General features: G+C 45.7%; 1 protein-coding gene across 1 annotated transcript in view; it reads right to left on the bottom strand.

Annotated features, from left to right (window-relative positions):
* lrp1ba (low density lipoprotein receptor-related protein 1Ba) overlaps positions 1-26,346 on the bottom strand; it is a 453,831-nt gene that overhangs the window by 74,818 nt on the left and 352,667 nt on the right. Inside the window, exons 72-84 of the mRNA XM_060911172.1 lie at positions 24,166-24,365; positions 23,431-23,619; positions 22,763-22,911; positions 22,526-22,619; positions 22,172-22,288; positions 21,955-22,074; positions 20,128-20,247; positions 18,807-18,923; positions 14,663-14,769; positions 14,365-14,512; positions 13,153-13,259; positions 12,784-12,916; positions 4,864-4,986 (exon numbers count right to left, since the gene is read on the bottom strand). Coding sequence (XP_060767155.1) covers positions 4,864-4,986; positions 12,784-12,916; positions 13,153-13,259; positions 14,365-14,512; positions 14,663-14,769; positions 18,807-18,923; positions 20,128-20,247; positions 21,955-22,074; positions 22,172-22,288; positions 22,526-22,619; positions 22,763-22,911; positions 23,431-23,619; positions 24,166-24,365 — 1,724 coding nt within the window. The remainder of the gene's footprint in view (positions 1-4,863; positions 4,987-12,783; positions 12,917-13,152; positions 13,260-14,364; positions 14,513-14,662; positions 14,770-18,806; positions 18,924-20,127; positions 20,248-21,954; positions 22,075-22,171; positions 22,289-22,525; positions 22,620-22,762; positions 22,912-23,430; positions 23,620-24,165; positions 24,366-26,346) is intronic.

Raw genomic sequence — 26,346 nt, 5'->3', positions numbered from 1 at the left:
GCAGCTTATGAGGTGAATATGAAAGTAGTGCAAATGAGCAATAGCAGCAGATACAGCAGTAATGCAAATATGCAAATGATTGTGGTGTGATGTGCAAACGGATGAGGTAGTTTTCTTGTGTGAATGAATGTGTTACAGTCCAGGGGCAGGGGGTAGGTAGTGGATAGAGTTCAGCATCCTGACAGCCTGGTGGATGAAGCTGTTCAGCAGTCTTGTGGAGTGGGCCCAGAGGCTCCGGTACCTTTTCCCTGAAGGCAGGAGGCTGAAGAGTGAGTGTGAAGGGTGGGAGGTGTCACCAGCGATGCTGATGGCTCTGCGGGTGAGACAGGAGTGATAGATGTCCGTAAGGGAGGGCTGAGGGGTACCGATGATCTTGCTGGCCATGTTCACTATGCGTTGCAGTCTTCCAGCAGGAGGCACTGCAGCCTCCGTACCACACAGTGATGCAGCCAGTGAGGACACTCTCAATGGTGCCCCTGTAGAATGAGCACAAGATGGGGGGTGGGACTCGTGCACTCCTCAGTTTGTGGAGGAAGTAGAGGTGAGTTTGAGCCTTCTTGGCCAGCGATGCGATGTTGTTGGACCAGGAGAGGTCCTCAGCGATGTGCACCCCTAGGAATTTGGTGCTGCTCACCCTCTTCACTGCAGCACCATCGATGGTCAGAGGGAGATGCTGTGAGTGACCTCTCCTGAAGTTGACTACAATCTCTTTGGTCTTCTCCACGTTCAGGAAGAGATCATTGTCTTTACTCCACTCGACCAGTTGGCTCACCTCATTCCTGTAGTTGGCGTCATCGTTATTAGTGATGAGGCCCACCACAGTCGTGTCATCCGCAAACTTGATGATGTGGTTGGTGCTGTATATTGGTACACAGTTATGGGTCAGCAGGGTGAAGAGCAGCGGGCTGAGCACACACCCTTGTGGGGCCCCTGTACTCAGCATGATGGTCCTGGAGGTGTTACTGCCGACCCGAACATTCTGTGGCCTCCCTGTAAGAAAGTCCAGCACCCAGTTACAGAGACAGGTGTTGAGTCCCAAATGTCTGAGTTTTTGTCTTAGCTGCTGGGGAATGATTGTGTTGAATGCCAAACTGTAACCCAAGAACAGCATTCGCACATACGGTAGGTGTTCTTTGAGTCCAGGTGAGTGAAGGCTAGGTGGACAGCAGCGGAGATAGCGTCCTCTGTGGATCTGTTTGACCTATATGCAAACTGGAAGGGGTCATGAGAGGGAGGGAGAATGGACTTGATGCTCTGCATCACCAGTCGCTCAAAGCACTTCATGATGATGGAAGTCAGTGCTACGGGCCGATAGTCGTTATAGTTAGATGGGAGGGGTTTCTTTGGCACTGGTATTATGGTTGTAGCTTTGAAACACGTGGGGACAACAGCTTGGTTCAGGGAGATGTTAAAGATGGCAGCGAGGACATCCCTGAGCTCCATGGCACAGTCCTTCAGAACACGACCAGGTATGTTGCCTGGTCCAGCTGCCTTACGTGGGTTGATCCTGGAGAGGGTCCTCTCCACGCTGGCTGGATCCAGACATACAGCCTGTTCATCCAGGGGAGGAGTGGTCTTCAGTGCTGGTGTGTTATGTGTTTCAAAGTGTCCAAAGAAGTCATTTAGGCAGTTTAGCAATGTGATGTCACTCTCACAGGTCCGTGGTGGGGGTTTGTAGCTTGTGAGGTTTTGAATGCCATGCCAGAGAGACTGTGCATCTGTGGTGTTGCTGAAGTGTCCAGATATTTTATTGCTGTACTGATGTTTTGCCTCCCTGATGTCGCGGGACAGGTTGGCTCTGGCTGTTGTTAGACCTGCAGTGTCACTGGCCCTAAAGGCTGCATCTCGAGCCCGCAGGAGCCTGTGAACCTCTCCTGTCAGCCAAGGCTTCTGGTTAGCACGAACAGTGATGGTTTTGCAGTGAGTGACATCATCAGTGCATTTAGCGATGTATGATGTAACGGCCTCAGTGTATTCCTCTATGTGGTCGTTGTAAGTGGCTGTTTCTTTGAAAATGTCCCAGTGTGTAGTGCTAAAACAGTCTTTCAGAGCATAGGAGGCCCCCTCTGGCCACACACGTACCTACTTTTGTGATGGTCTGATGGCTCTCACTCTGGGTCTTTATGCTGGTCTCAGCATGATGGTGATGTGATCAGAGAGACCCAGGCGGGGAAGGGGGAGGCCTTGTATGCTCCTTTGTGAGTTATGTACACCAAGTCCAGTAAGTTGTCACCTCTTGTTGGAAAGTCCACATGCTGATGTAATTTGGGCAGTAAAACCTTTAAATCTGCGTAATTGAAGTCACCTGCTGTGATGAGGAATCCGTCTGGGTGTGCTGTCTGTTGTTCACTGATGGCCTGGTAGAGTTCACTGAGTGCCTTGCTCGTAACGGTGTTAGCGGTGGAAGGGATGTAAACAGCAACGAGCAGAATTGATGTAAACTCCCTCGGTAGACAGAAGGGTCGGCACTTGATGATGATAAACTCCGCCAGCGGAGAACAGTGTTTGTGCACAACAGTAGCATTCTGGCACCAAGCGTTGCTGATGTAAACACAGACTCCCCCACCGCAGGTCTTGCCTCCTTCCATAAAGGCTTGGTCAGCACGGTAGCATGTTAGCCCAGCTAGCTGGATAGCAGAGTCCGGGATGTTGTTATTCAGCCAGGATTCCGTAAAGATAAAAACACAGCAATCGTTCACATCACGTAGCACAGATCACAGGAATTCTATGTGATCTATTTTGTTGTCTAGTGAGCGTACATTGGCCAGAATGAGGGATCATATCACGGGTCTGTGTGGGCTAGCGGCTAGCCTAGCCCGGATACCTCCGCGCTTGCCATGCTTCTGTTTCCTCTCACACCGCTTCCGGCACCTCCTCTCTGGGTGAGACACAGCAGGCGAGTCCAGTGATGTTGTAGTCCGGCAGAGAAGACCCAGGCCTCAAAGTTTCTCAATGACTTTCTGGTCCAAGACGAGATGTTTGGTCATATTTCCTACAGCTAGAAGGCAGTGGCGACAATATCTTGTGACCGACATTGTCAGTGCACTACTCGCACATGTACGTAGACATAAAGCACACAGACATACACTAGAACACGCACTTTTAGACACTAAATGCGGAAAGAGAGGGGCCGCTGCGTCTGTACGCGCCGCCATTAAATGGGTGTGTTAGATTCAGAAGCTTTAATGGAATCACATGAAAAATAATTTTTGTTCTCGCTCGCATGGTGTAATGTATCACTCATCTCACTTTGAGTACTCTTCACACTATGGACTGTTTAAAGCCCACAGCATGCTCTAACACACTTCTGCACTGCACGCGTCTGTGTTAACTCTGCCACGTGTTTGTTTTGGTTTCTGTCTCATCTCCTCCCTTGTCCTGTCATTGGTTGTCTTGCCTCATGTCACGACAACCTGCATCTGTTTCCTGCTTGCCCTTGATTGTTCTGTCAATTTAAACCCTCGTGTTTCATTTGTTGAACCTCCTCTGAAGAGCTCCCTCCAGAGGCCAACATGGCAGCCTCCAACAAACAGCTCTCACTCAAGGCTGACTGAGTGGCCTTCAACCCAGAACTCGTGCTAGAAGCTGACTGGGTAATCTCCTCTTCAGAGTTCGCACCGCTTCTGGGATTCAAGGAAGACATCATCACTCCATCTTCTGAATCCTGCGTGAGCGGCATCCCCATGTAACCCACATCACCAGACTCTGGACAGACCGTCTCTCTCTCCATCCCCATGTTCCTGCAGTTCTGCCTCCAATCGACTCCCATTTGCTCGGCAATGCCTGCCTCTGAGCCCAGGGATGTCGGTGGACATTTTGTACAGGGGGGCAGGCCCACCTGTTCATGGGTTCATTGGTGCTCCAGGAGTAGCTTTTTTGGACCTTGGTTCTGTCATGAATCCTCCCTCTCACTGTTTGCGCTTCACCGTATCTATAATTGTTTACTGACCACGATTCTGCCTGCTGGTCTGGATCAGTTTGTACACCTTTTAATAAACGCTCTAAACCTGCACTCGTGTCCTGCTTACCTCCCGGATATTTAACAGAATTCTTCTGTTCCTGACGTATGAGTAAAAACCGACATGTGCTTATTATAACTCCACCTGGAGCCATGTGAAGGTAATTTTGTGAGATCTCTCAAGAACTTATATACCAAGTTTGGTGCCTGTACAACTTAGAAAAATTTAAACATTAATAATAATAATAATAATAATAATAATAGTTACAAAAGCAATAAACCCTAATTTTACACACATTATTTTGTGTGGTTTTTCTCTTTGTTAATTAGTGCTTATTTATAACTTCCAGTTTCCCTACACGGTGATTTAGTGCTGTAGAAGGAAATCTTCATGAGAAGTGTGTGTGTGTGTGTTCCAGTTTATTAGACTGATGTAAGTGTGTGTAATCTCTAAAATTCTCATGAAATAAACACTTTCCTCACACATGGTTGTTCATTACTTTAAACACATTTCTATTAAATTAATAAACACCATTTTAACAGGTTCATCTTAGTTGTTTTTTTGTTCAGTTCAGCTCAGTTTATAAATTTCCCGACCCATTCCGAGTAACGTCATGATATTTTAATCATCAATCAATCACATTAATGCATCTGTTTCCTGTCTGCTTTAAATCACTACAGTCTCCTGTTACTGTGGTCACTATAGCATTGACACACACACACACACACACACACACACACACACACACACACACACACTACTGGGATGAGGATCCATAATGGAATGAATTCACACAGACTGGTGGAGAAATCTGCATGTAAACACAACCAGTACAGCTGTTCTTCTGGATACACAGGACAGTAAGGTGTCTTTAATTTAGCGTGTTTGTAAAGTTGTAACACACCACACATGTCAGGCTCTTCGTCCGAGTTGTCCCCGCAGTCGTCCTCTCCGTCACACAGACACACACGCAGCTTACACAGTGTGTTATTGCACACAAACTCGTCTGGACGACACATCACCACACCTGCACAGAATAACACACAACATCAGGTAAGAGCTGGTGTTTCAGAGCACGCCTAGACACAACACGGAATGTTCTCCCTGCTTTCACACACACACACACACACACACACACACACACACACACACACACCACCTTGGATATGAAAAACTCTAAACATGCCATGAGTACACAGCTTTCAGTGTCCTAAAAATACGGCTGCAATTTTTCCAAACACCAAGATGAAGCCTTTCATCTGCTCTATTCACACACACACACACACACACACACACACACACACACACACAGAGTTGGTATACAGCAGCATTAGGAGTGTAATGAGGTGTGTGTCGTCAGTAAACTGTAGAGACATCTCGGGGTCTCAGTTTTGAGTTTCTGTAGGTTTCCTGTGAGACCAGAGAACTCTCCCTCACTATTCCCTCACACTCGGTGGATTACCTGCACCAAGTGTTCCTTAATAACTCAGTTTACACCACAAGCACCGGGATCATCTCGACTGGGCTGTAGTGTATAAAATACCTGCACTGGTGATCACATGTGCACAAGAAATAAACAACATATTTTATTAAATTAAAAATAAATAGATGAGGTACCCGGTGTCTTTACACCATCAGAGGGAAAGGTTAAATAAATAAATAAATAACCTAAGCTGCTTTAAGGCAGATTTTAAAGCCGTTATCTCCTGTAACAGCCAGTTTAGGTGACAAAACAAAGATCTTTCGACTGTTATTTTAGTTATATAACCAGCTGTAATTTTATTTTTTGATCCACTAGCAAATTATCCACACAATATTATTTTAAATTTAGATTTCAAAAAATCCATTTCATCACCATCTTTATGAGTGAGAGATAAAGTGATGGTTTCTTTCGCGCCCATGTCTCACAGTGACGCATTTTAACAGTCCTGGCTCAGGTGTGTTCATGTCTAATAACGGTGGAGCCCCAGGACTGAAGAGGAACGCATCCACCTGATCTTTGATGGTTTGTACGTTGGACGTGTCCCACCACAGGGACCCTGATTGTAAGTGCAAGGGAACGTATCTCATAAACACCTGACCACCGGACAATGAAATGTATATCTTTATTTCCATAAGATAGTGTGGTAAAACAGGCCAAATCGCCAGGTCCAGGTCCACAAAAAAAAAAAACCTGGGTCCGCCACAAATAGCACTTCAGTGCAAGGCGTTTTATTTACCGTACACCCAACATACAGGCAAACATGCAAAAGTTGCCAAGAGCGGTGAAAAGGTATATTGTAGGTTATATAATACAAAAAAAATTAATAAATTACAAATAATAATAATTAATTAAAGACGTAGGAGAAACAGCACTTACACAAAATATGGAACTTTTACAGCCACAGTCTACATTACCCTTGCTGTCCCCTCTCACTCTCCCATACACTGAATGAGGATCCCCTTTTAGGCCCTAAGCCCCTCCCCTGGTCACACCAACCCTGCTCATTAATCAATCATCGTCACAAAAGGCATAATGGATTACATGTACAGCAATAATCACACATTTGTATAAACACTGCACATTACCATAAAAACTATTGCACTTTTGCCCATCTAGCATGTATAAATAACACATTCACTGAACCCCCCCCCCCCCCCCCCTTCCCGTAGTATAGTCCAATCCCACGATGCATTGCGCAGGACAGACGCTACTGAAGTAGCCCCAAGTTTGAACCGCTCGGTTTGGCTCTCATTTCCCTGCATTGGAATTACGCGGACCATTCAAACAACCCACCAAACACAGAAACGCCGCCAACAGACACGCCCAACACAAAATACAAGAAGACAAAGAGCGCTCAAAGATAAGTACAAACACCATTCAACAATGACCATTTTATCGTGTGTGGCATAGCAAATTGTTTAAGAGTACAAACCACTAAAGATGAAGGCAATGTGTGTGTGCGTCTATGTGACTCTCCGCTACTAACTTTAGGTGTGCACCCCCGCTGTCGTAGCCGTAATATTATTGTTTAATGAAAGTAGCGTGTAAACGGGAAAACAACAAGAGTGCGTTACGTGCTTAATGAGACAATAGGCAGCGCTACAGGTGCCGCTCGTGGACGGAGACAGAGGCCTCCATCACATTACCTTCCCCCTATCCTAGATTGCTGAGTGTCGGCAATCTGGATAGATAGTCAGCCAACAGATTGTGTTTACCTAATTTATGGCGGATGGTAAACCTGTAAGGCTGTAATGCAAGGTATCATCTCGTCACCCGGGCATTATGGTCCTTCATGGTCTGGATCCACGTCAGGGCACGATGGTCCGCATCAAGATCAAATTCCCTCCCAAGCAGGTAGTACCATAAGCTGTCCAGCGCCCATTTGATTGCTAGGCACTCCTTTTCTATTGTGGAGTACCTTTGCTCTCTGGGCAACAGTTTCCGACTCAGATACAGGACTGGTTGTTGTTCTCCCTGTTTCCCTTGGGACAGCACGGCTCCAATGCCTACAGAGGAAGCATCCACCTGCACTAGGAACTGTTGTGTGAAGTCTGGGCTTTGGAGAACTGGGGATGAACACAGGCATTTCTTAAGAGTGGTAAATGCATACTCACATTCCTCTGTCCACATAACTGGGTTTCTGGCTGCTTTCTTACATAGGTCCAGGGTTGTGATGTAACATGCCTGGCCTATTCTCTCCAGCAGGTCATTGATGCGGGGCATAGGATAGGCATCAAACCTGGACACTGCATTCAGCTTCCGAAAGTCCATGCATACTCTGAGGGAGCCATTTTTTTTTCGGGACCACCACAATCGGGCTGCTCCACTCACTGGTGGAGGGTTCGATGACCCCCAGTTCACTCATGGTTTGGATCTCGGGCTTCAATCCTGACACCAAACATTCAGGCACCCGATATGGGCGCTGCCGAATTGGGGTGTCATCCTTGAGATGAATTTGGTGTTCCAATACCCCTGTCCGGCCAGGCCTGGGCTGAAACAAGGATGGGAAGTTGCCAAAGGTCTCTAGGAGCTGAGTCCTTTGCTCCACATTCAGATGTTCCAGGCTTACCCACCCCTCATGCTGCCAGGTCTCCAAGTCATCTCCATTCTCCTCATCTATGTCCACTTACCGCACCATCATCACTTTAGCCTCTGAAACTCGATCCTCTTTCCACTCTTTTAATAGGTTCACATGATACACCTGGGTAGACTTGCCTTTTTCTGGGTGGTGAACTTCATATGTGACCGGGCCCATTTTCCTTGTAATAATATATGGGCCCTGCCACTTTGCTAGGAGCTTGCTGGTGCTTGAGGGGAGCAGCAGGAGAACCTTCTGACCAGGCTTGTACTCACGATGCCTGGCATACTGGTCATACCACAGCTTCTGGGCCTTCTGTGCCTTCTCCAAATTCTCCGCAGCCTCCTCTTTGTACCTCTGCAGGCAGTCCCTCATCTGCAGGACATACTGTACAATGCCCCCCTCAGGGGAGGTTGACTTTGGCCCCTCCCAGGTCTTCTTTAAGAGGTCTAAGGGGCCCTAGATTTGCCACCCGTAGACCAACTCAAATGGGGAAAACCCGGTAGATGCCTGGGGCACCTCCCTGTAAGCGAACAGGAGGAAAGACAGCCATTTGTCCCAGTCTTTTCCTGTGTCAGAGACGAACTTCTTCAGCATATTCTTGAGGGTCTGATTAAATCTCTCCACAAGCCTGTCCGTCTGTGGATGGTAGGGACTAGTCTGAATCGCCTGGATGCCTAGTTGTTGCTGTAGTTGCCGCATTAGCCCTGATGTGAAGTTTGTGCCTTGGTCCGTCAACACCTCTTCTGGAAACCCCACCCTGGAAAACAGCTGGACCAGTGTACTGATGACCTTTGGGGTGGTGATCGAACGAAGTGGGAAGGCCTCAGGGTACCTAGTCGCATAATCACAGATGACTAGAATGTACTGGTATCCAGTGCTGCTCTTCTCCAAGGGGCCCACAATGTCCATGGCAATACGCTTGAAGGGCGTGGAGATCACAGGCAATGGATTCAGAGGCACTCTGTCACGCCTATGAACGGCACCTGTTTTCTGACAGACAGGACATGAAGCACAGTAGGCACGTACATCTGTATACATAGAGGGCCAATAAAATCTTGACGCTAACCTGAGGTAGGTCTTTTGCAGAGCCAGATGTCCAGCCCAGGGAATAATGTGTGCAAGGTGGAGAGCCAGAGGTCGGCATGTGGTAGGTAGCACTAAACGTTTCATTTTCTCACCCTCAACATATAAAAGGCCATTCTCTATCAACACCCTTTCCCCATCTGGCCCCTCACACTTTCCTTCTGCTTCCTCCATTAATGCTTTTAGTGACACATCAGCATGTTGTAAGGCCCCCAAATTATCTGGAACCACCCAATCCCCAGCATCAAGCCCGACACATCAGTTTTGACTACAGGAGAACCAGCATATTTTTTCCAAACGCCGTTGTCGGCGTGTCTTCCTGGGGCCTTTAGTCCCACCCTGGCACAGACTACTACACAAGTCTGGCAGAGGCTGAAGACCTGCTTGTGTTTGGGCCCTTGTCATCACTGGACAGGAAATCTGGACATCAGACAATTCTTCATTTTTTGTTACCCTTAAAAGATCAGACAACACTGGCAGACCCCTTCCTAAGACCATATCAGCAGGCAGACCCTCTACCACCCCAGCACTTATCAAGTATCTTTGTCCACTCACCATTACTGTTACCTCCACTGTGGGGTACTCTTTCTTGTTACCATGCACACACTGTACAATAGTTTTTCTCTCATAGTTGACAGCATCAAAGGGGACAAGACATTTCTTTATGAGAGTCATGGAACTCCCAGTGTCAACTAATGCTTGGACTACTTGACCATTCACAACAATTTCACATTTCATTTCAGTAACATCTTCCTCCCCATAAAGACTGTCCCCATCCCTTGGTACATAGCAGAACCCATTGAACTTAGGTTTACGCACCGGACAAACCACAGCCTTATGACCTGGTTGCTGACAGTAAAAACAAACTAGCCCTTGATCCACATTACAGACACTGTCCCCTTTTACAGGCCCACCCCCAACAGAAGTACCTTTATTGTCCCAAAAGTCTTTGGAGTCTCTGACTGCAGTAGCCACTCTGTATGCTTGAGGACCAGTGGGTGGACGGTGTGCTTGAGATCGTAGTTGGCCCCTCCGATGAGCATTCAGATACTGCATGGCAAGTTTTGCTGCTGCCAGTCCATTCTCTAGCTCATGCTCCTTGACCCAGGTTCTGACGTCGTAAGGCAGTACTTGTAGCAGCTGCTCCAGGATAATCAGCTCACTGACCTCCTCCTTTGAGTGCTGCTCTGGCTGAATCCACTGGCGGTAAAGACGCTTCAAGCGATTGTAGGTCTCCGTAGGGGTCTCTCCCGGCGGTGCAGTGAACTCCCTAAAGCGCTGTCGATACGTCTCTGGGGTAATGTCGAACTTCTCCAGCAACGCCTCCCTCTGGTCTTCATAGGTGTTAGACTTTTCCTCGTCCATGGCTGTATATGCCTCCAACGCCTTCCCTGTCAGCAATGGCACCAAGTGACACGCCCACTCCTCCTCTGGCCAGGCCCAAGTTTTGGCCATATGCTCGAACCTCAGCAGGTAGTTCTCTATGTCCTCACCATGCTGATACAGAGGCATCGTCGGCTCCTTCCGCCTCACTCTTTCCGGTGGGACAGGTGCAGGCATGGACTCAGCAATTGAGTCTGGCGGAGAATCTCTGGCAATAGGACGCCGAGGAAGTGGTGTAGGAAGGCCCATCTGTGAACTCTCTGACACTGAAGTTGCAGACCCCGGGGTCATCCGTGGTTGTGGTTGTTGCTCAGGTTGCTCTTGGACGAGGTGTGTGGCCAAGCCTCGGATCTCCGCCAAAAACCACTCCTCTCTCCGTTGCTGGGTGGTGAGAAAGTCTTTTAACAGCCCCACCAGATCTACTTCATGTAAGGCTGCTGCTCCTGCTGCTGCAGCTGCTGCAGGGCTCTGTGCCATAGGATGATGGTTCTCAGGAGTGCTGGCAGTGATCTTTCGGTGTACCACCGGCTGCTCTTCCTCTTCTTCCTCCTCAATGTAGTCCCCCTCAGACTTCATCTGGCCCACCTTCCCCCTCTGGGCATCTTGCTCTCCGTGTGCACTGTCCATTGTGGCTGGCCAGTCCCACTTCTGACACCACTTGTGGTAAAACAGGCCAAATTGCCAGGTCCAGGTCCACAAAAAAAAAAAAACTGGCTCCGCCACAAATAGCACTTTAGTGCAAGGTGTTTTATTTACCGTACACCCAACATACAGGCAAAAGTTCCCAAGAGCAGTGAAAAGGTATATTGTAGGTTATATAATACAAAAAAACCTTAATAAATTACAAATAATAATAATAATAATAATAATTAATTAAAGACGTAGGAGAAACAGCACTTCCACAAAATATGGAACTTTTACAGCCACAGTCTACATTACCCTTGCTGTCCCCTCTCACTCTCCCATACACTGAATGAGGATCCCCTTTTAGGCCCTAAGCCCCTCCCCTGGGTCACACCAACCCTGCTCATTAATCAGTCATCGTCACAAAAGGCATAATGGATTACATGTACAGCAATAATCACACATTTGTATAAACACTGCACATTACCATAAAAACTATTGCACTTTTGCCCATCTAGCATGTATAAATAACACATTCACTGAACCCCCCCCCCCCCCCCCCCCTTCCCGTAGTATAGTCCAATCCCACGATGCATTGCGCAGGCCAGACGCTACTGAAGTAGCCCCAAGTTTGAACCGCTCGGTTTGGCTCTCATTTCCCTGCATTGGAATTACGCGGACCATTCAAACAACCCACCAAACACAGAAACGCCGCCAACAGACACGCCCAACACAAAATACAAGAAGACAAAGAGCGCTCAAAGATAAGTACAAACACCATTCAACAATGACCATTTTATCGTGTGTGGCATAGCAAATTGTTTAAGAGTACGAACCACTAAAGATGAAGGCAATGTGTGTGTGCGTCTATGTGACTCTCCGCTACTAACTTTAGGTGTGCACCCCCGCTGTCGTAGCCGTAATATTATTGTTTAATGAAAGTAGCGTGTAAACGGGAAAACGACGAGCGTGCGTTACGTGCTTAATGAGACAACAGGCAGCGCTACAGGTGCCGCTCGTGGACGGAGACAGAGGCCTCCGTCACAGACAGGTTTTTATCCAGCGCTTATTTTTAATTGGTTTTTTAAAAAATAACGTGGGATTGCTGCCTTACACATTTTACAGAAAATATTCATGGCGGTTTCGTATAAACCGAGTTAAAACAGGTTTATTAGTCCACTCGCTTGCTGGACAGGTGACAGCGCATGTCGTGTAAGGACGATAGACGGAGGTAAGCGCAGGAAGTTTTACTGAAAACATGCGAGACAAAGGCCGAGTGGAAAACCAGGCCGTGGTGGAGCGGCTGCGCTCTGATTCCTCTGTTCAGGTTGAGATCGTGCTCTTGCTTTTGCCTCGTATTTAACTCCGCAACTCGTCAGGAGCGCCGCTTTTGGGCACTGACGAAATATCTATATTCATGGAAAAGGTTTCATTCAGGAGTTACTGAGTGCTGTTTATTAAATATTTTTATTACAGTTTGTCCCAGATGCTGGAAATGATAGTAATTAATGATGCTCATCTTAAACGGAGTTTGTGACAATTGATTTGTTTTAAATAATAAAAACTGATGTGATTAACTCCATCACGATTACATCCACAGGAAATGCTGTGTTTTTACCCGTGAGTCAGTGAGAGCGATGACATCACAGGTCATGTGACTGTAAACACACCGTGTGGGCAGTTTTCTTCATCGCTGTGGTCCAAACAGTCGAAAACCCCGTCACATCGCCAGACAGCAGGAATACAGTGAGCGCGGTTACGGCACACCATCTCATCCTGATCACACTCCCGAGTACAGTCCACCTACACACACACACGCACGCACACACACACGCGCACACAATACAGTCAAATGAATGATGTTTTCCACTCTGACCTTTAACCCCTGTTCAAATTGGTTTTAATATCCAAATGCATGCGGTGATTTAATCACATCGATTACAGCAGCTGACTGTGGAGAGCAGTAATTATACCACTGAGGTGAGAAAAGCACTGTGTGTGTGTGTGTGTGTGAGAGAGAGAGTGAGTGAGTGAATGACCTCATCAGATCCGTCTGCACAGTCGTTCTTCCCATCACAGCGTGACATCGCTGACACACAGCCTCCTCCTGCACACACATACTCACTCTTATTGCAGGATGCTCCAGCTACACACACACACACACACACACACACACACACAGAGGAAAATGAGAATGACAGCTATGAAACGTTTGTGAAACCTTTCTTTGTTTCTAACTCACACTAGCAGATGATGAGTTGCTTGTGTCTCTTGTGGGCGTGGCCTGTCCAACAATAGTAGGTATACGGTGTACAACTTCTAAAGCTAATGGGTTAAAAACAAATTAACTAACGCTCTAATCAGTGTGAAAATCGAATTATGTGTGTGGTTTACGTGTTACACACTCGCCTTCGTTCTCAGATTAGATTAGCAAAGTGAGCTAACTGTACTTGCTCCATTCACACACCAGAGACTCCTTCCTTCCAAACTTCATTTCTCTTCCTATTGTCTCTGTCCACGTTTAATAAGAGCTCGTATACGACAGGAGAAGCTGGAACCACGCCTATACGTTTTCTTCCGTTTTTGCAGGAAATCCTCGCGGGTAGGAACGAAAGACGTGAGCAGGGAAGTGAGGAAACATCGGACCACACACTCTGTAGGAATCAATCGAGACAATCGTTTGGATCAGTTGCTTCTTTACAGCGTCGTAACTAATTTACAGTGAAGTGAGAAAATCTCAGGTGACTCTCAGGTCTGTGTTTTGTTGCTGTAAATCACAGCTGTGTCAGCCGAGAAAGTGAACGATCATCTGTTGCCTTGGCGACGGATCACTACACAGCATCGCATCACCTGAGACAGAACGACAACAAACCTAACACTACTGAGGGGAATCGAAACGCACGCGAGTGAGCAGGCTCTATCACACGCCACTGTACTTCGTCTTCAATGAACCAATCAGACAGCTGGGAGGTAAACTGGTTCATCGACAGAGTGGCAGAGGGCTGCTGAGAAACACTCACCGATCACTCCGGACAGCCTGCTGTCTCTGTTTAGATTAAAAAAGCACGTTTTTGAAATTCCTCTCCTAGTTAGTGTACAAACGTTGACAAAGAATAAACACATCAGATAAACAGTGTACATGCGCTGAGTGATCTGATTATCAGGAGAAAATCCAGGTGAAGAATGGCTCCCATATGTGATTCATTACTTTTGTGCCGGTTTTGTGTGTGTGTGTGTGTGTGTGTGTGCACCAGTCATGGCTGTGTTCGCTGGTTTGCAGTTGAGTTCGTCCTCTCCATTCTTACAGTCTTCCTGTCCATCACACACCCACTTAACAGAGATACACAGCCGGTTCTGACACTGATATTGACCATCAGCACAGTGGCTCTCACAGCCCGTCTACACACACACACACACACACACACACACACACACACACACATCCCTTTAAAACAACAGCACACACATCAACCACATATCAAGATGTCATATCAACCAATCAGAATCAGGAACACAGCCGAAGCTAGCCAATCACAGGACTGCTCTAACCTCGTCAGAGTTGTCGGTGCAGTCGAAGTCTCCATCGCAGCGGAAGCGTGCGGACACACACTCTCCGTTAGCACACACAAAATCCTTTGAGCTGCATGTCAATGGCTCTGAGGGAAGACAGACAGACAGACAGACAGACAGACAGACAATAATGGGAACCACAAAGGTGAGAGCAAATGTTAAAGTCCAGAACAAAATCTGAAATCCAAACGCAAGATCTGGTTGAGATGTAATAAGCAAACGTTCATCATAAATGTTATTGATCCATAATTCAAGACAAACATTCATAATTTACATTTTACACTTCAACACTTTTTAGATTCATAACAAGTTACAGTTAGATGAGGTTTAGGGGCGGAGTTATCCATATAAAATCCACCTTTGTTCACTGAAATCTGTGTAGATTCCTCCACAATTCAGGAGACTAAACCAAGCAGCCTGGTTCAATAAAGTGTTTCAATAAAACTCCATGTGCGAGCTATAAAAGCTGAAAAGCCAGCGTCAGTGCTGCTGTGTAACAGTGATGGAGGAGGATATAACTCTGCACAGACTGCTCTGTAAATCCTGACAGTAAATAACCCGCTATCTGACAGCAATTAACCGTCCCGGAGTAAATAACCGTAATTACACAGGACAGCTCTGACAGCGGGCGATCCTGTGGTGGCTGAAGAGATACCGCGAGTCAATAAAGAGATGAAGCAACATTCCTGCTTTTAATAAAAGCATGACCAAGACACGGCCTGAATATTAAATCAGGGCTCGCGCAACTTATTCAGCAAAACGGCCATCAGGAAAAGCGTTTAGAGTTTAACATTTGAGGATGTTTAGGGTTGGTGTGTGTTTTTCTAGATTTCCACAGCTTTCCATTTGAGAAGACATGAATTTCTTCAAAGCATCACAAAGATTATCTGAGAGAGAAAAGAGAGAGAGACAGAGAGAGAGAAGAGGGAGACAGAGAGAAGAAAGAGGAGAGAGAGACAGAGAGAGAGAGAAGAAAGAGACAGAGAGATAAGAGGGACAGAGAGATAGAGAAGAGAGAGGAGAGACAGAGAGAGAAGAGAGAGACAGAGAGATAAGAGAGACAGAGAGAGAGAAGAGACAGAGAGAAAGAGAAGAGAGGAGAGACAGAGAGATAAGAGAGAGATACAGAGAGAGAAGACAGAGAGAGACAGAGAGAGAAATGAGAGAGAAGAGAGATACAGAGAGAGATACAGAGAGAGAGGAGAGAGACAGAGAGAGAAGAGAGAGGAGAGACAGAGAGAGAGAGAAGAGAGAGACAGAGAGATAAGAGAGACAGAGAGAGACAGAGAGAGAGGAGACAGAGAGAGAAGAGAGAAAGAGAGATAAGAGAGAGATACAGAGAGAGAAGAGACAGAGACAGAGAGAGAAATGAGAGAGAAGAGAGATACAGAGAGAGATACAGAGAGAGGAGAGAGAGACAGAGAGAGAGGAGAGAGAGACAGAGAGAGAAATGAGAGAGAAGAGTGAGAGAGACAGAGAGAGAGATACAGAGAGAGAGGAGAGAGAGAAGAGAGACAGAGAGAGAGAGAGAAGAGAGATACAGAGATAAGAGAGAGAGAGACAGAGAGAGATATAAGAGAGACAGAGAGACACAGAGAGAGAGAGAGGAGAGAGCTCTACCACTTCACAGAGATCTTTGTGCTGCTGTCTGTGTAAATCCTGGTGTGCGTAGTTGGAGGCCGTCTGTCGGGATGAGTGGTGTCTGTACCAATCACAGAGATGGGCGTGATTGTGGGGGGTGTGGCCACTCTTGCTCATTAGTAGGTCACATGGCCCATTACCCTGATTTTCACCTCATTACACGGGCTACTGGTGAAGATTAGGATTGAATTTAAATTTGTATTGTTTGTTTTTAAAGCTCTGAATGGATCGGGCCCACAGGACCTCCCTGATCTCATCCAGCCCCGCTGTCCAGAGCCGCTTCCCCTGCTTGTGTTTTAGACGCGTTTTATCAGCCTGCCATGTTGTTTTGTTGTCGTTCATTGATGTATTATTTACTTTTATTGATTGATTTATTGATTTTTGCCTCTTAACTCCGTAAAGCACTTTGTTCAGTTCACACTTTGTTCTAAAAGTGTGCTATTTAAATAAAGTGACTTGACTATAACGTGTGTAGCGTGAACCTGCGCTAGGAACTCAGTGACGTCCCCAAAGACGTGTTGCTTCTCTGACACGCCCTTTTAAACCCCACCTATATTTTATTGTTCTGTCTTTAAATCTTTTTCAGTTTGGAGACAAAAGAAAAGAGCGAGTGCTTCCTCGAGTGTCTTTATACTGAACAACAAACTCAAAACCTCTTTTCCTACAGGATATAACACAGTCCTCACCTGCACGTCTGTTCAGATTGGATAAATATATTTATATCAATAAAACCTGGAGTATTTCTATCACTCAGTTTACAGAAGGGAAACTTCACCATGTGCTCGAGAAGTCTGTATAAAATTACTGACGTGACAGATTCAGACACGAATAAAATCCCTGAGACACTCGGGAATAATTATTTTACACACCACCACACGGAAAACTAATCCCGCCTGAATAGGGGTTTGGAAACGCCCAATTACACACGGGGACGTGATTGTGTTTCAGCTTAAAGAGCCTGAGACTTTAGCTTCACATGATGATGCTGATGAAGTGCAGGAACATGTCTCGGAGCTGTGTGGATCTTTATTCTGCTGTGCTGAGATTTATATAAATGTTTTACAGGTTAAACAGTTTCAGACTGAAACACACTGAAGAGGAGAATTTACATTACAGCAGACGACCAATCAGCAGCTTCGATTCCACTCCCAGCTCACACTCACTATCATCACACACTTCTGTCCTCATTCCTTCATCACTTTCAGCTCACTGTTGCACAGAGCTTCCTTCAGGACCTGTCCATGCAGTCAGGCTTCAACTGTTCACATTTCACATTTAATTAATTTGTAAACAATTTCATTTTAATGTGGCTTTAAATTTTTTAAAAATGATCCACACCAGCTTGAGATTTTATTGTAAAGGGCAGGATGAAGAAGGTTACAATTATTATTCCTTTAGTGGTGATAAAGATGATGATGAGAGAAGATGATGGTCATCATGTTGATGATGGTGGTGAAGATCGTGATGACAAAAATGAAGGAAGTGATGGTGATCATGGTGATGAAGGTGATGGTGGTCATGGTGATGAAGGTGACGGTGGTGGTGATGATGATAGTGGTCATGATGATGAAGATGAGGATGAAGGTGATGGTGGTCATGGTGATGAAGGTGACAGTGGTGATAATGATGATGGTGGAGGTAATGATGGTGATCACAGTGAAGATGATGATAGTGGTCATGGTGATGAAGATGAGGATGAAGGTGATGGTGGTCATGGTGATGAAGGTGATGGTGGTGGTGATGATGATAGTGGTCATGATGATGAAGATGAGGATGAAGGTGATGGTGGTCATGGTGATGAAGGTGACAGTGGTGATAATGATGATGGTGGAGGTAATGATGGTGATCACAGTGAAGATGATGATAGTGGTCATGGTGATGAAGATGAGGATGAAGGTGATGGTGGTCATGGTGATGAAGGTGATGGTGGTCATGGTGATGAAGGTGATGGTGGTGGTGATGATGATAGTGGTCATGGTGATGAAGATGAGGATGAAGGTGATGGTGGTCATGGTGATGAAGGTGATGGTGGTGGTGATGATGATAGTGGTCATGGTGATGAAGATGAGGATGAAGGTGATGGTGGTCATGGTGATGAAGGTGACAGTGGTGATAATGATAGTGATCACAGTGAAGATGATGGTGGTCATGATGAAGATGAGAATAATGATGGTGGAGGTAATGATGGTGATCACAGTGAAGATGATGATGGTGGTCATGGTGATGAAGATGAGGATCATGATGTTGGTGAAGCTGATGATGATGACGACAGTGAAGGCAATGATGGTGGTGATCACGATGAAGATGATCACAGTGAGGATGATGATCGTTTTGGAGATGATGGTAGTGGTAATGGTGAAGATGATGGTGGTAGTGGTGATGAAGATGTGGTTATGGCGATTGCAAAGTTAAGATTTATTGTGAACAAGGTGGTAATGATAGTGATGATGATGATGATGATGATGATGATGAAGACACTCACTGCAGTTCTCCTCGTCTGAATGGTCTCCACAGTCGCTCTGGCCGTCGCACCTCCAGTGATCCGGGATGCAGTTATTATTCCTACAGCGGAACTCGTGTGGCCCGCACGTCTTCTCATCTGATCCAACACCGCGAGTGAATAAAAAACAGCCACATCACACCTCATCACACACAGCGTTCAGCTGAACACCATCATCACATCACGAGCAGAACATTTTCACTTCCTCAACACAGAGGGATTCTATAAGTGGAGCTAATTTATACGCAGACGACGCTTCATAAATTCTCCTGTGGAATTGATTAGTTTCTGTGTGAAATAATCTGCAGTGTGAGAACATTCATCACGCGGAAATAATATCACACATCACTGATGAATATTTTATTCAGGTTCAGAGTAAAGATCTTTCTGCACTTTCATCTGAATCATTAAAGGTTTGATCCATATTTCGCACATTTCAGTAAGGAATAAAACACGATGGGGCATTCGGTCACAGACAAATAATCAACGCTGCAGTGGCGTCAGAGACATCTCAACGATCTAACACGTCTCATCTCATCTCATCTCATTATCTCAAGCCGCTTTATCCTTCTACAGGGTCGCAGGCGAGCTGGATCCTATCCCAGCTGACTACGGGCGAAAGGCGGGGTTCACCCTGGACAAGTCGCCAGGTCATCACAGGGCTGACACATAGACACAGACAACCATTCACACTCACATTCACACCTACACTCAATTTAGAGTCACCAGTTAACCTAACCTGCATGTCTTTGGACTGTGGGGGAAACCGGAGCACCCGGAGGAAACCCACGCGGACACGGGGAGAACATGCAAACTCCACACAGAAAGGCCCTCGCCGGCCCCGGGGCTCGAACCCAGGACCTTCTTGCTGTGAGGCGACAGCGCTAACCACTACACCACCATGCCGCCCGATCTAACACGTAACTCAGCTAATTATATTTAACGAAAGCAGTTAGCTCCTGTAATCACTTACATTCTAGCAGCAATAAACAGTCGTTCCCTCACCAGGGTCTCTCTGCTCTCGCTCTTCAACTTAAGAAGAGAGAACGAGGATGTAAACTCCTCTGTTCTGAGGACGTCGTAAAACAAAGTTACAAAGCGCTGACACTGGAGACTCCTTACACGTTTTATAACTCATCAGAACAAGTGCATGAAATTAAACCTGTGATTTGCAGCTGCACTACTGTCCGAGCTGCTGTTACAGAGAATCAATCAACAATTAATGTGACTGATCACAATCCAGAACTGAACAGCTCCGTGTTGTGAAACAGGAAATAATTCTGCCAAAGTGGGCGTGGCTTACCACAGTCAGCCTCGTCAGATCCATCGGCGCAGTCTGGGTCCTCGTCACACACCCACAGCCTGGAGATGCAGTGCATCGTGGTCTTACACTGGAAGTGTGTGGACGAGCATGTGTTTTCAGCTGGAGTAACACACACACACACACACACACACACACACACACACACACACACACACACACAATAAACCCTTATCTTTATGCTCCATCAAGTCACCTGAACTTCTAATATTTTTTCCTCATTAGAGATTAGCTTCTCATACACTACCATTCAAAAGTTTGGGGTCACTTTGAAATGTGCTTATTTTTGAAAGAAAAGCACTGTTCTTTTCAATGCAGATCACTTTAAACTAATCAGAAATCCACTCTATACATTGCTAATGTGGTAAATGACTATTCTAGCTGCAAATGTCTGGTTTTTGGTGCAATATCTCCATAGGTGTATAGAGGCCCATTTCCAGCAACTCTCACTCCAGTGTTCTAATGGTACAATGTGTTTGCTCATTGCCTCAGAAGGCTAATGGATGATTAGAAAACCCTTGTACAATCATGTTAGCACAGCTGAAAACAGTTGAGCTCTTTAGAGAAGCTATAAAACTGACCTTCCTTTGAGCAGATTGAGTTTCTGGAGCATCACATTTGTGGGGTCGATTAAATGCTCAAAATGGCCAGAAAAATGTCTCGACTATATTTTCTATTCATTTTACAACTTATGGTGGGAAATAAAAGTGTGACTTTTCATGGAAAACACAAAATTGTCTGGGTGACCCCAAACTTTTGAACGGTAGTGTACATACGTTAGAGAGGATGAGGCACAATGTCCAAATCGTACACGGTGTTTACGATATTAAAATGTCATCGCCTGAGTATTAATATTACACTTCATCTCACTGAGGTCTTTATTTACCAAGATCTTAAATAAAAAGGCTGATTTTTTTTGGTAAACTCTGTGTGTAGTTACTGAAGTGTTGCAGTGAGAATACCATCACATGTTAAATATTAAAATCATATTTCAATGAGACAGCTGTAAGATTCAGAAGTTCAGGTCTTGAAGAGAAAATGAAACTAAAACTAAAAGTATAATGCTGGAGAGATGAATAAGCTGCAACGAGAAACTGTTTAAAATACAAGATGATGGTAGAACACTGCAGTGTGTGTGTGAACATGCAGCAAATCGCCAACATAAAACTAAGTTTACTGCAGTTACAATAAAACAAGTAGAACTCAAAGCCAACAGCAACATCGCGACGCCGAAAAGTTCCTGAACATGAACGTTTAAATAACATCTTTGCATGACAGGAAGGAAAAGATGGAAGAAAAACTATTTCAGACATTTAACTTGATCCTGTTAGGATTCATTCTAAAGTCCAGTCGGTTCATCTACTGGTTACAACGATGATTCCATACAAATCCTACAAGCATTCAAAAACTCGCTCTTGACAGATCAGAATCTAAGACAGCCGCGCAGAAACATAACGCCCCCACCACCCGGGTAACACAGGTAATAAAACTTTTCAATACTCTGTGCTCCTGAGACATTTAAAAAAAAACTTTCATATAATAAAGCTTAGAACTTTAAATAATGTATTTCCTGCCCTTCAGTCACCTTAATCTACAAACGCAATCTCCCGAAGTCCCTTCACACCTGCAGGTGATCAGGCAAACCATTTGCATTAACTCCACCCACTGTTTTACAACTTTAATGAAAGACGTTCATGTTCATGTGAAAGACGTGATCCTGTGTAGAGGGTGTTAGTAAATCAGCTGCTGGGCGTTTATCAAATTCATACATTTTTACACACAAACCATCAGCGTGTGTGAAACACTCACGGCAGTCGTGTTCGTCTTCTCCATCACCGCAGTCGTCCTGTCCATTACAGCGCAGGTTCACTGGGATACACTTATGAGTCCCAGTGCATTTGAACTGTCCTGATAGACAGATATATGATTCTGGAAAGAGAGACAGAGAGAGAGAGAGAGAAAACAATTAATCTTTTGGAGTTTTTTCTTTCCTTTTCAGTGTGTTTCTCTCGTCTGTATCTCTCACCACAGTTCACTTCGTCAGAGTTGTCGCCGCAGTCGTTCTCTCCATCACAGATGAAAGGAGGAAGTGCACAGAGACCCGAACCACACTGGAACCGACCCGGCTGGCACTTAAACTCCGCTGGGGGGTGGGGGAGGGGACGAGAAAAACAACTGAATAAATATAGAGTGAAAAAGACAGACAGATGGAGGACAGATGAAGCAAATCCTTTGTTTTTGTGACGTTTCAATGGATTTGTTCACATTTCCCGATTTCATTCTTTTTATTGTCAGTGCAAATCCAAAGATGTCCTTCATCTTATATTTAAATATAAACATGTGGACAGAAACACACTCAGGACTGCGGAGCGATACGTACGGCAGTCTGCAGGTTCATCTGAACCGTCACCGCAGTCATCCACTGTGTCACACTTCCACCAGAACGGAATACACTCATCTGTACCACAACGAAACTACACACACACACACACACACACACACACACACACACACTCAAAAAACGCTACATAAATTATGTTGCTTATGGACATGAGAGCCATCGGTGCTTGGACCCCTAATAAAGGGCGTTAGAGTGAATAAAGGTGAGACGCGTCACCTGGCTGGAGGTGCAGTTGGAAAGGCAGGTCTTGCTGTCATTGGCCAAGTAAAAGTGGGTGGGGCATGCACATCTGTAGGCTCCACCCGGAGACAACAGACACAGGTGACTGCAGCCTCCATTATTCACCTGACATTGATGCTTCACAACTACACACACACACACACACACACACACACACACACACAAACTATTAGATATTTCATAACAATTGACTCAATCTTTACTAAAATCAGTCCATCAGTTGTTGTGTGATGAATTACACATGCAGGTTGCATGATGCGAAAATGGTGGTGATACCCTTTGTTAGCTGTTAGCTACATTAGCTGTGCAGGTTTAGTGCAAAACAGCAAACATGTCTCAACTGATTCGGAGTTAAAAGACACTGCGGACATTTTAGTTTTGTCCAGAGTGTTCCTGTAAAGAAGTTTCTGTCTTGTACACATCCATGTGCTAATGCATAACTTTATAAATATGTCAGTGTTGATGTCAGTGTTATAAAGTCTATATAAACTTTACAAACGTTGATAATTCATGTAATAATAATAATAATAATAATAATAATAATAATGCTCTGAGACTTTTGGATTGGATTGAAACTCTCTGTGACCCATCATAAAAATGCTATAAATATATAAACAAATTAAACAGCCTCAGAGTGTTTTTACCGTCTGGTTGGCGTAGTGGATGATAAATTTTAATGTCACGGATAGTTTGCCAAGAGCTGAGCAGTTCCACACGCCTCTCTCCGGAGGTTTTATGAGCTCGATTCAGCGTTCTCCTCTTCTGATCACTCCAGTAGAGAAAATCCTCGAACAGGGTGAGACTCGTCACCTCGCCCATGTCCTCGTTAGGCACTTTAATGAGATGAGATGGAATCAATTAGTGGCCACACTGAAATACTGCCAGCTCACTCAGCAGAACCTATGCTTGCGCGCGCACACATACACTTTCTCCTTCTTTCTGGCTGCGTACCAAACCTCTCTGAAGTGCTCTCATTATTATTCAGTCTCTCAGTGTCATGTCCACGCCAATATAACTCCTGTGTCTGAGCCCATTCCCCCCCCCCCCAATTTCCTTATATGGTCATTGTTTCCTGTCCTCGTTAACACTCCTTATTTTTAGCATCTTCATTTAATTCATCATCAACTTGAGATGAGGTAGATTAGTTAAGACCACTCAGTCATACTGGGGGAAAAAGACTTTAGCGTAATTGCAGAGCTCACAATATGTTTATAAGCTGGAACTGTTAAAATGATCGATAATAAATCTCTCTTTATTTGGAACAGATTTCGTTTCTAGAGTGTGTAAGAACACATTTGTATCTCAGATAATGTAGCTTTAACTGCACCCTGCTGCATTGTGGTTATTGATCAGTGTTGAACCTGACGAGTGTGTGGTACCTGTGTGTGTCCTCGAGCCGTCCATGTCGGAGAACAGGATGTGGTTGCCGTCTGCCCAGTAGATCCTGCTGTTGACATAGTCGACAGTGAGTGCTGATGGAGCGTGTGTATCTGTATCGATAATCACTCGTGGATTGCTGCCATCCATTCCCATCCGTCCGATGTGTGGATGCTCACAGCAGTCGATCCAAAACACATACCTGTAATAAAGAATAAACCACATCAGGGCGTCGACTCAACCCCTCCTGTCAAGCTCACAGTGTCCTGACCATGTCTCATTACTGCATAAAGATTTTACAGCCATACAACACACTGAATATATTTATCCCCAATCCTCAGCTCCTCTTATTACTCTCAGTATTTTCTACTGAACATGGTTAAGAAATGAAGAATACGGTGGCTATACAAAGTTTTAACCCCCTAGCTCAGGTTTCTGCGATATAAAAACTGAAACCAAGATAAATCATGTCAGATCATTTCCCGTTGTCAGAGTGCAGGCACTTATGGATGTATGTGCAGATGAAGGCAGGAAGCAAACTGTCAACAAAGCCAAAACGAGAGACTGGAATCGTGGTCGGTAAACTAGCGAGCGTCAGGCGATCGGTGAACAACGTAGTAGAGAGGAGACAAAAGAGCAAAATCGCGAAAGAGAATGCAAAGAGTCAGAAAAGCAGTCTGAAATAACAAGGCTCGGTATGTACTGATGGAGCAGAACGATACTTGGCACTGGAGTAGTGTGGGAAAGTGGCTTAAGTAGGGAGAGCGGTGATTAGGAAGATGCGTGTCACAAAGGGCGCTGTGAATCTTGGGGATTGTAGTTTGAGGTGTCCATGTTTGTAGTCAGAGCATTCTCAGCAGGTTTACTGACAGAACCCCCCCCAAGGAGCTCCCTCTGGGAGCTACATTCTTCCTAGGACGCCTCCTACCTCTGGGTGCTGGCTTGTCGGGATGTAGAGTGTGGAATTCTTGCTTGAGGAGCAGGTCTAGAATGTCCTTGGCGGCGACCTAGCTCTGTTCTTCAGGGCCGTACCCTTCCCAATCTACCAGGTATTCAATTTGCCCTCCTCTTCGTCTATAGTTGAGGATCTTATTTACCTGGTAGATGGGTTCATCCCCTATGTCGAGAGCTGGGTGCTACTGGACCGGTGCGTTCTCAGCAAGGGGCCCTGAAATGGCAGGTTTAAGACTGGAGACGTGAAATGTGGGTGCTAATCTGCTGTGAGGGGGGAGTTCCAGACGGTACGAGACCTCGTTTATGCAATGAATCACTTTGAATGGTCTGATATATCATGGCTGAAGCTTTTTACAGGTGTTGGGTTCTCTTAGGTTCCTTGTCCTGGATTGTCTGCCTGATGTTTGTCAGCATATTCCTTATACCGGGCATTGACGGTTTCGAGACGTTGGTGTACCGCCTCCCATATTGTCTGGCTGCATGAAAACTAATCTTTGACAGCTTGTACTTGGCTTGGCATGTCGTCCCAGGGGAACAAGGGTGGTTGGTAGCTGAGTATGCACTGAAATGATGTCAACTGAGTTGCGGAGTGTCTGAGGGAATTCTGTGCATACTCGGCCCACGGGAGGAAGCGTGCCCAGTCCCCCTGGTTACACATGCAGAATATCCTTAAGAAACAGCCGATTTCTTGGTTAACTCTTTGTACTTGGCCGTTTGACTGCAGATGATACCTGGACGTGAGACTCACTGATACCCACAGTCTTTCTATGACACATGTCCAAAAGTGGGAGATGAACTGAGAGCCCCGGTCGCTGACAATGTCCTCAGGGAGACCATAATATCTAAAAACTTGCTGGAATAGTAGTTCAACCGTTCGGGATGCTGTGGGGATGCCAGGTAACGGGATAAGTTTAAGGGCTTTGGAGAAGCGGTCAATCATTATCATTATGGTGGTATTGCCTTGCAAGGGAGGGAGGTTGGTGATAAAAATCTATGGCTATGTGGGACCAGGGTCTCTGAGGTACAGGGAGGGGACAGAGCTTGCCTGCTGGTGGGGTTCTCAAAGCCTTAGCTTGGGCACAGACAGAACATGAGGCGATGTACTGGTTGATTTCCACGAGCATGTTTTCCCACCAATACTTGTTTCTCAACAACTGATGAGTACGCTGACTGCCGGGGTGTCCAGTGGTGGGAGATGCATGAGCCCAAGTGATAAGTTTGCCTCTAAG

This window comes from Neoarius graeffei, chromosome 27, assembly GCF_027579695.1.
Source record: "Neoarius graeffei isolate fNeoGra1 chromosome 27, fNeoGra1.pri, whole genome shotgun sequence".
NCBI classification, from domain to species: Eukaryota; Metazoa; Chordata; class Actinopteri; order Siluriformes; family Ariidae; genus Neoarius; species Neoarius graeffei.
This window is presented reverse-complemented; position numbering and strand designations above follow the sequence as displayed.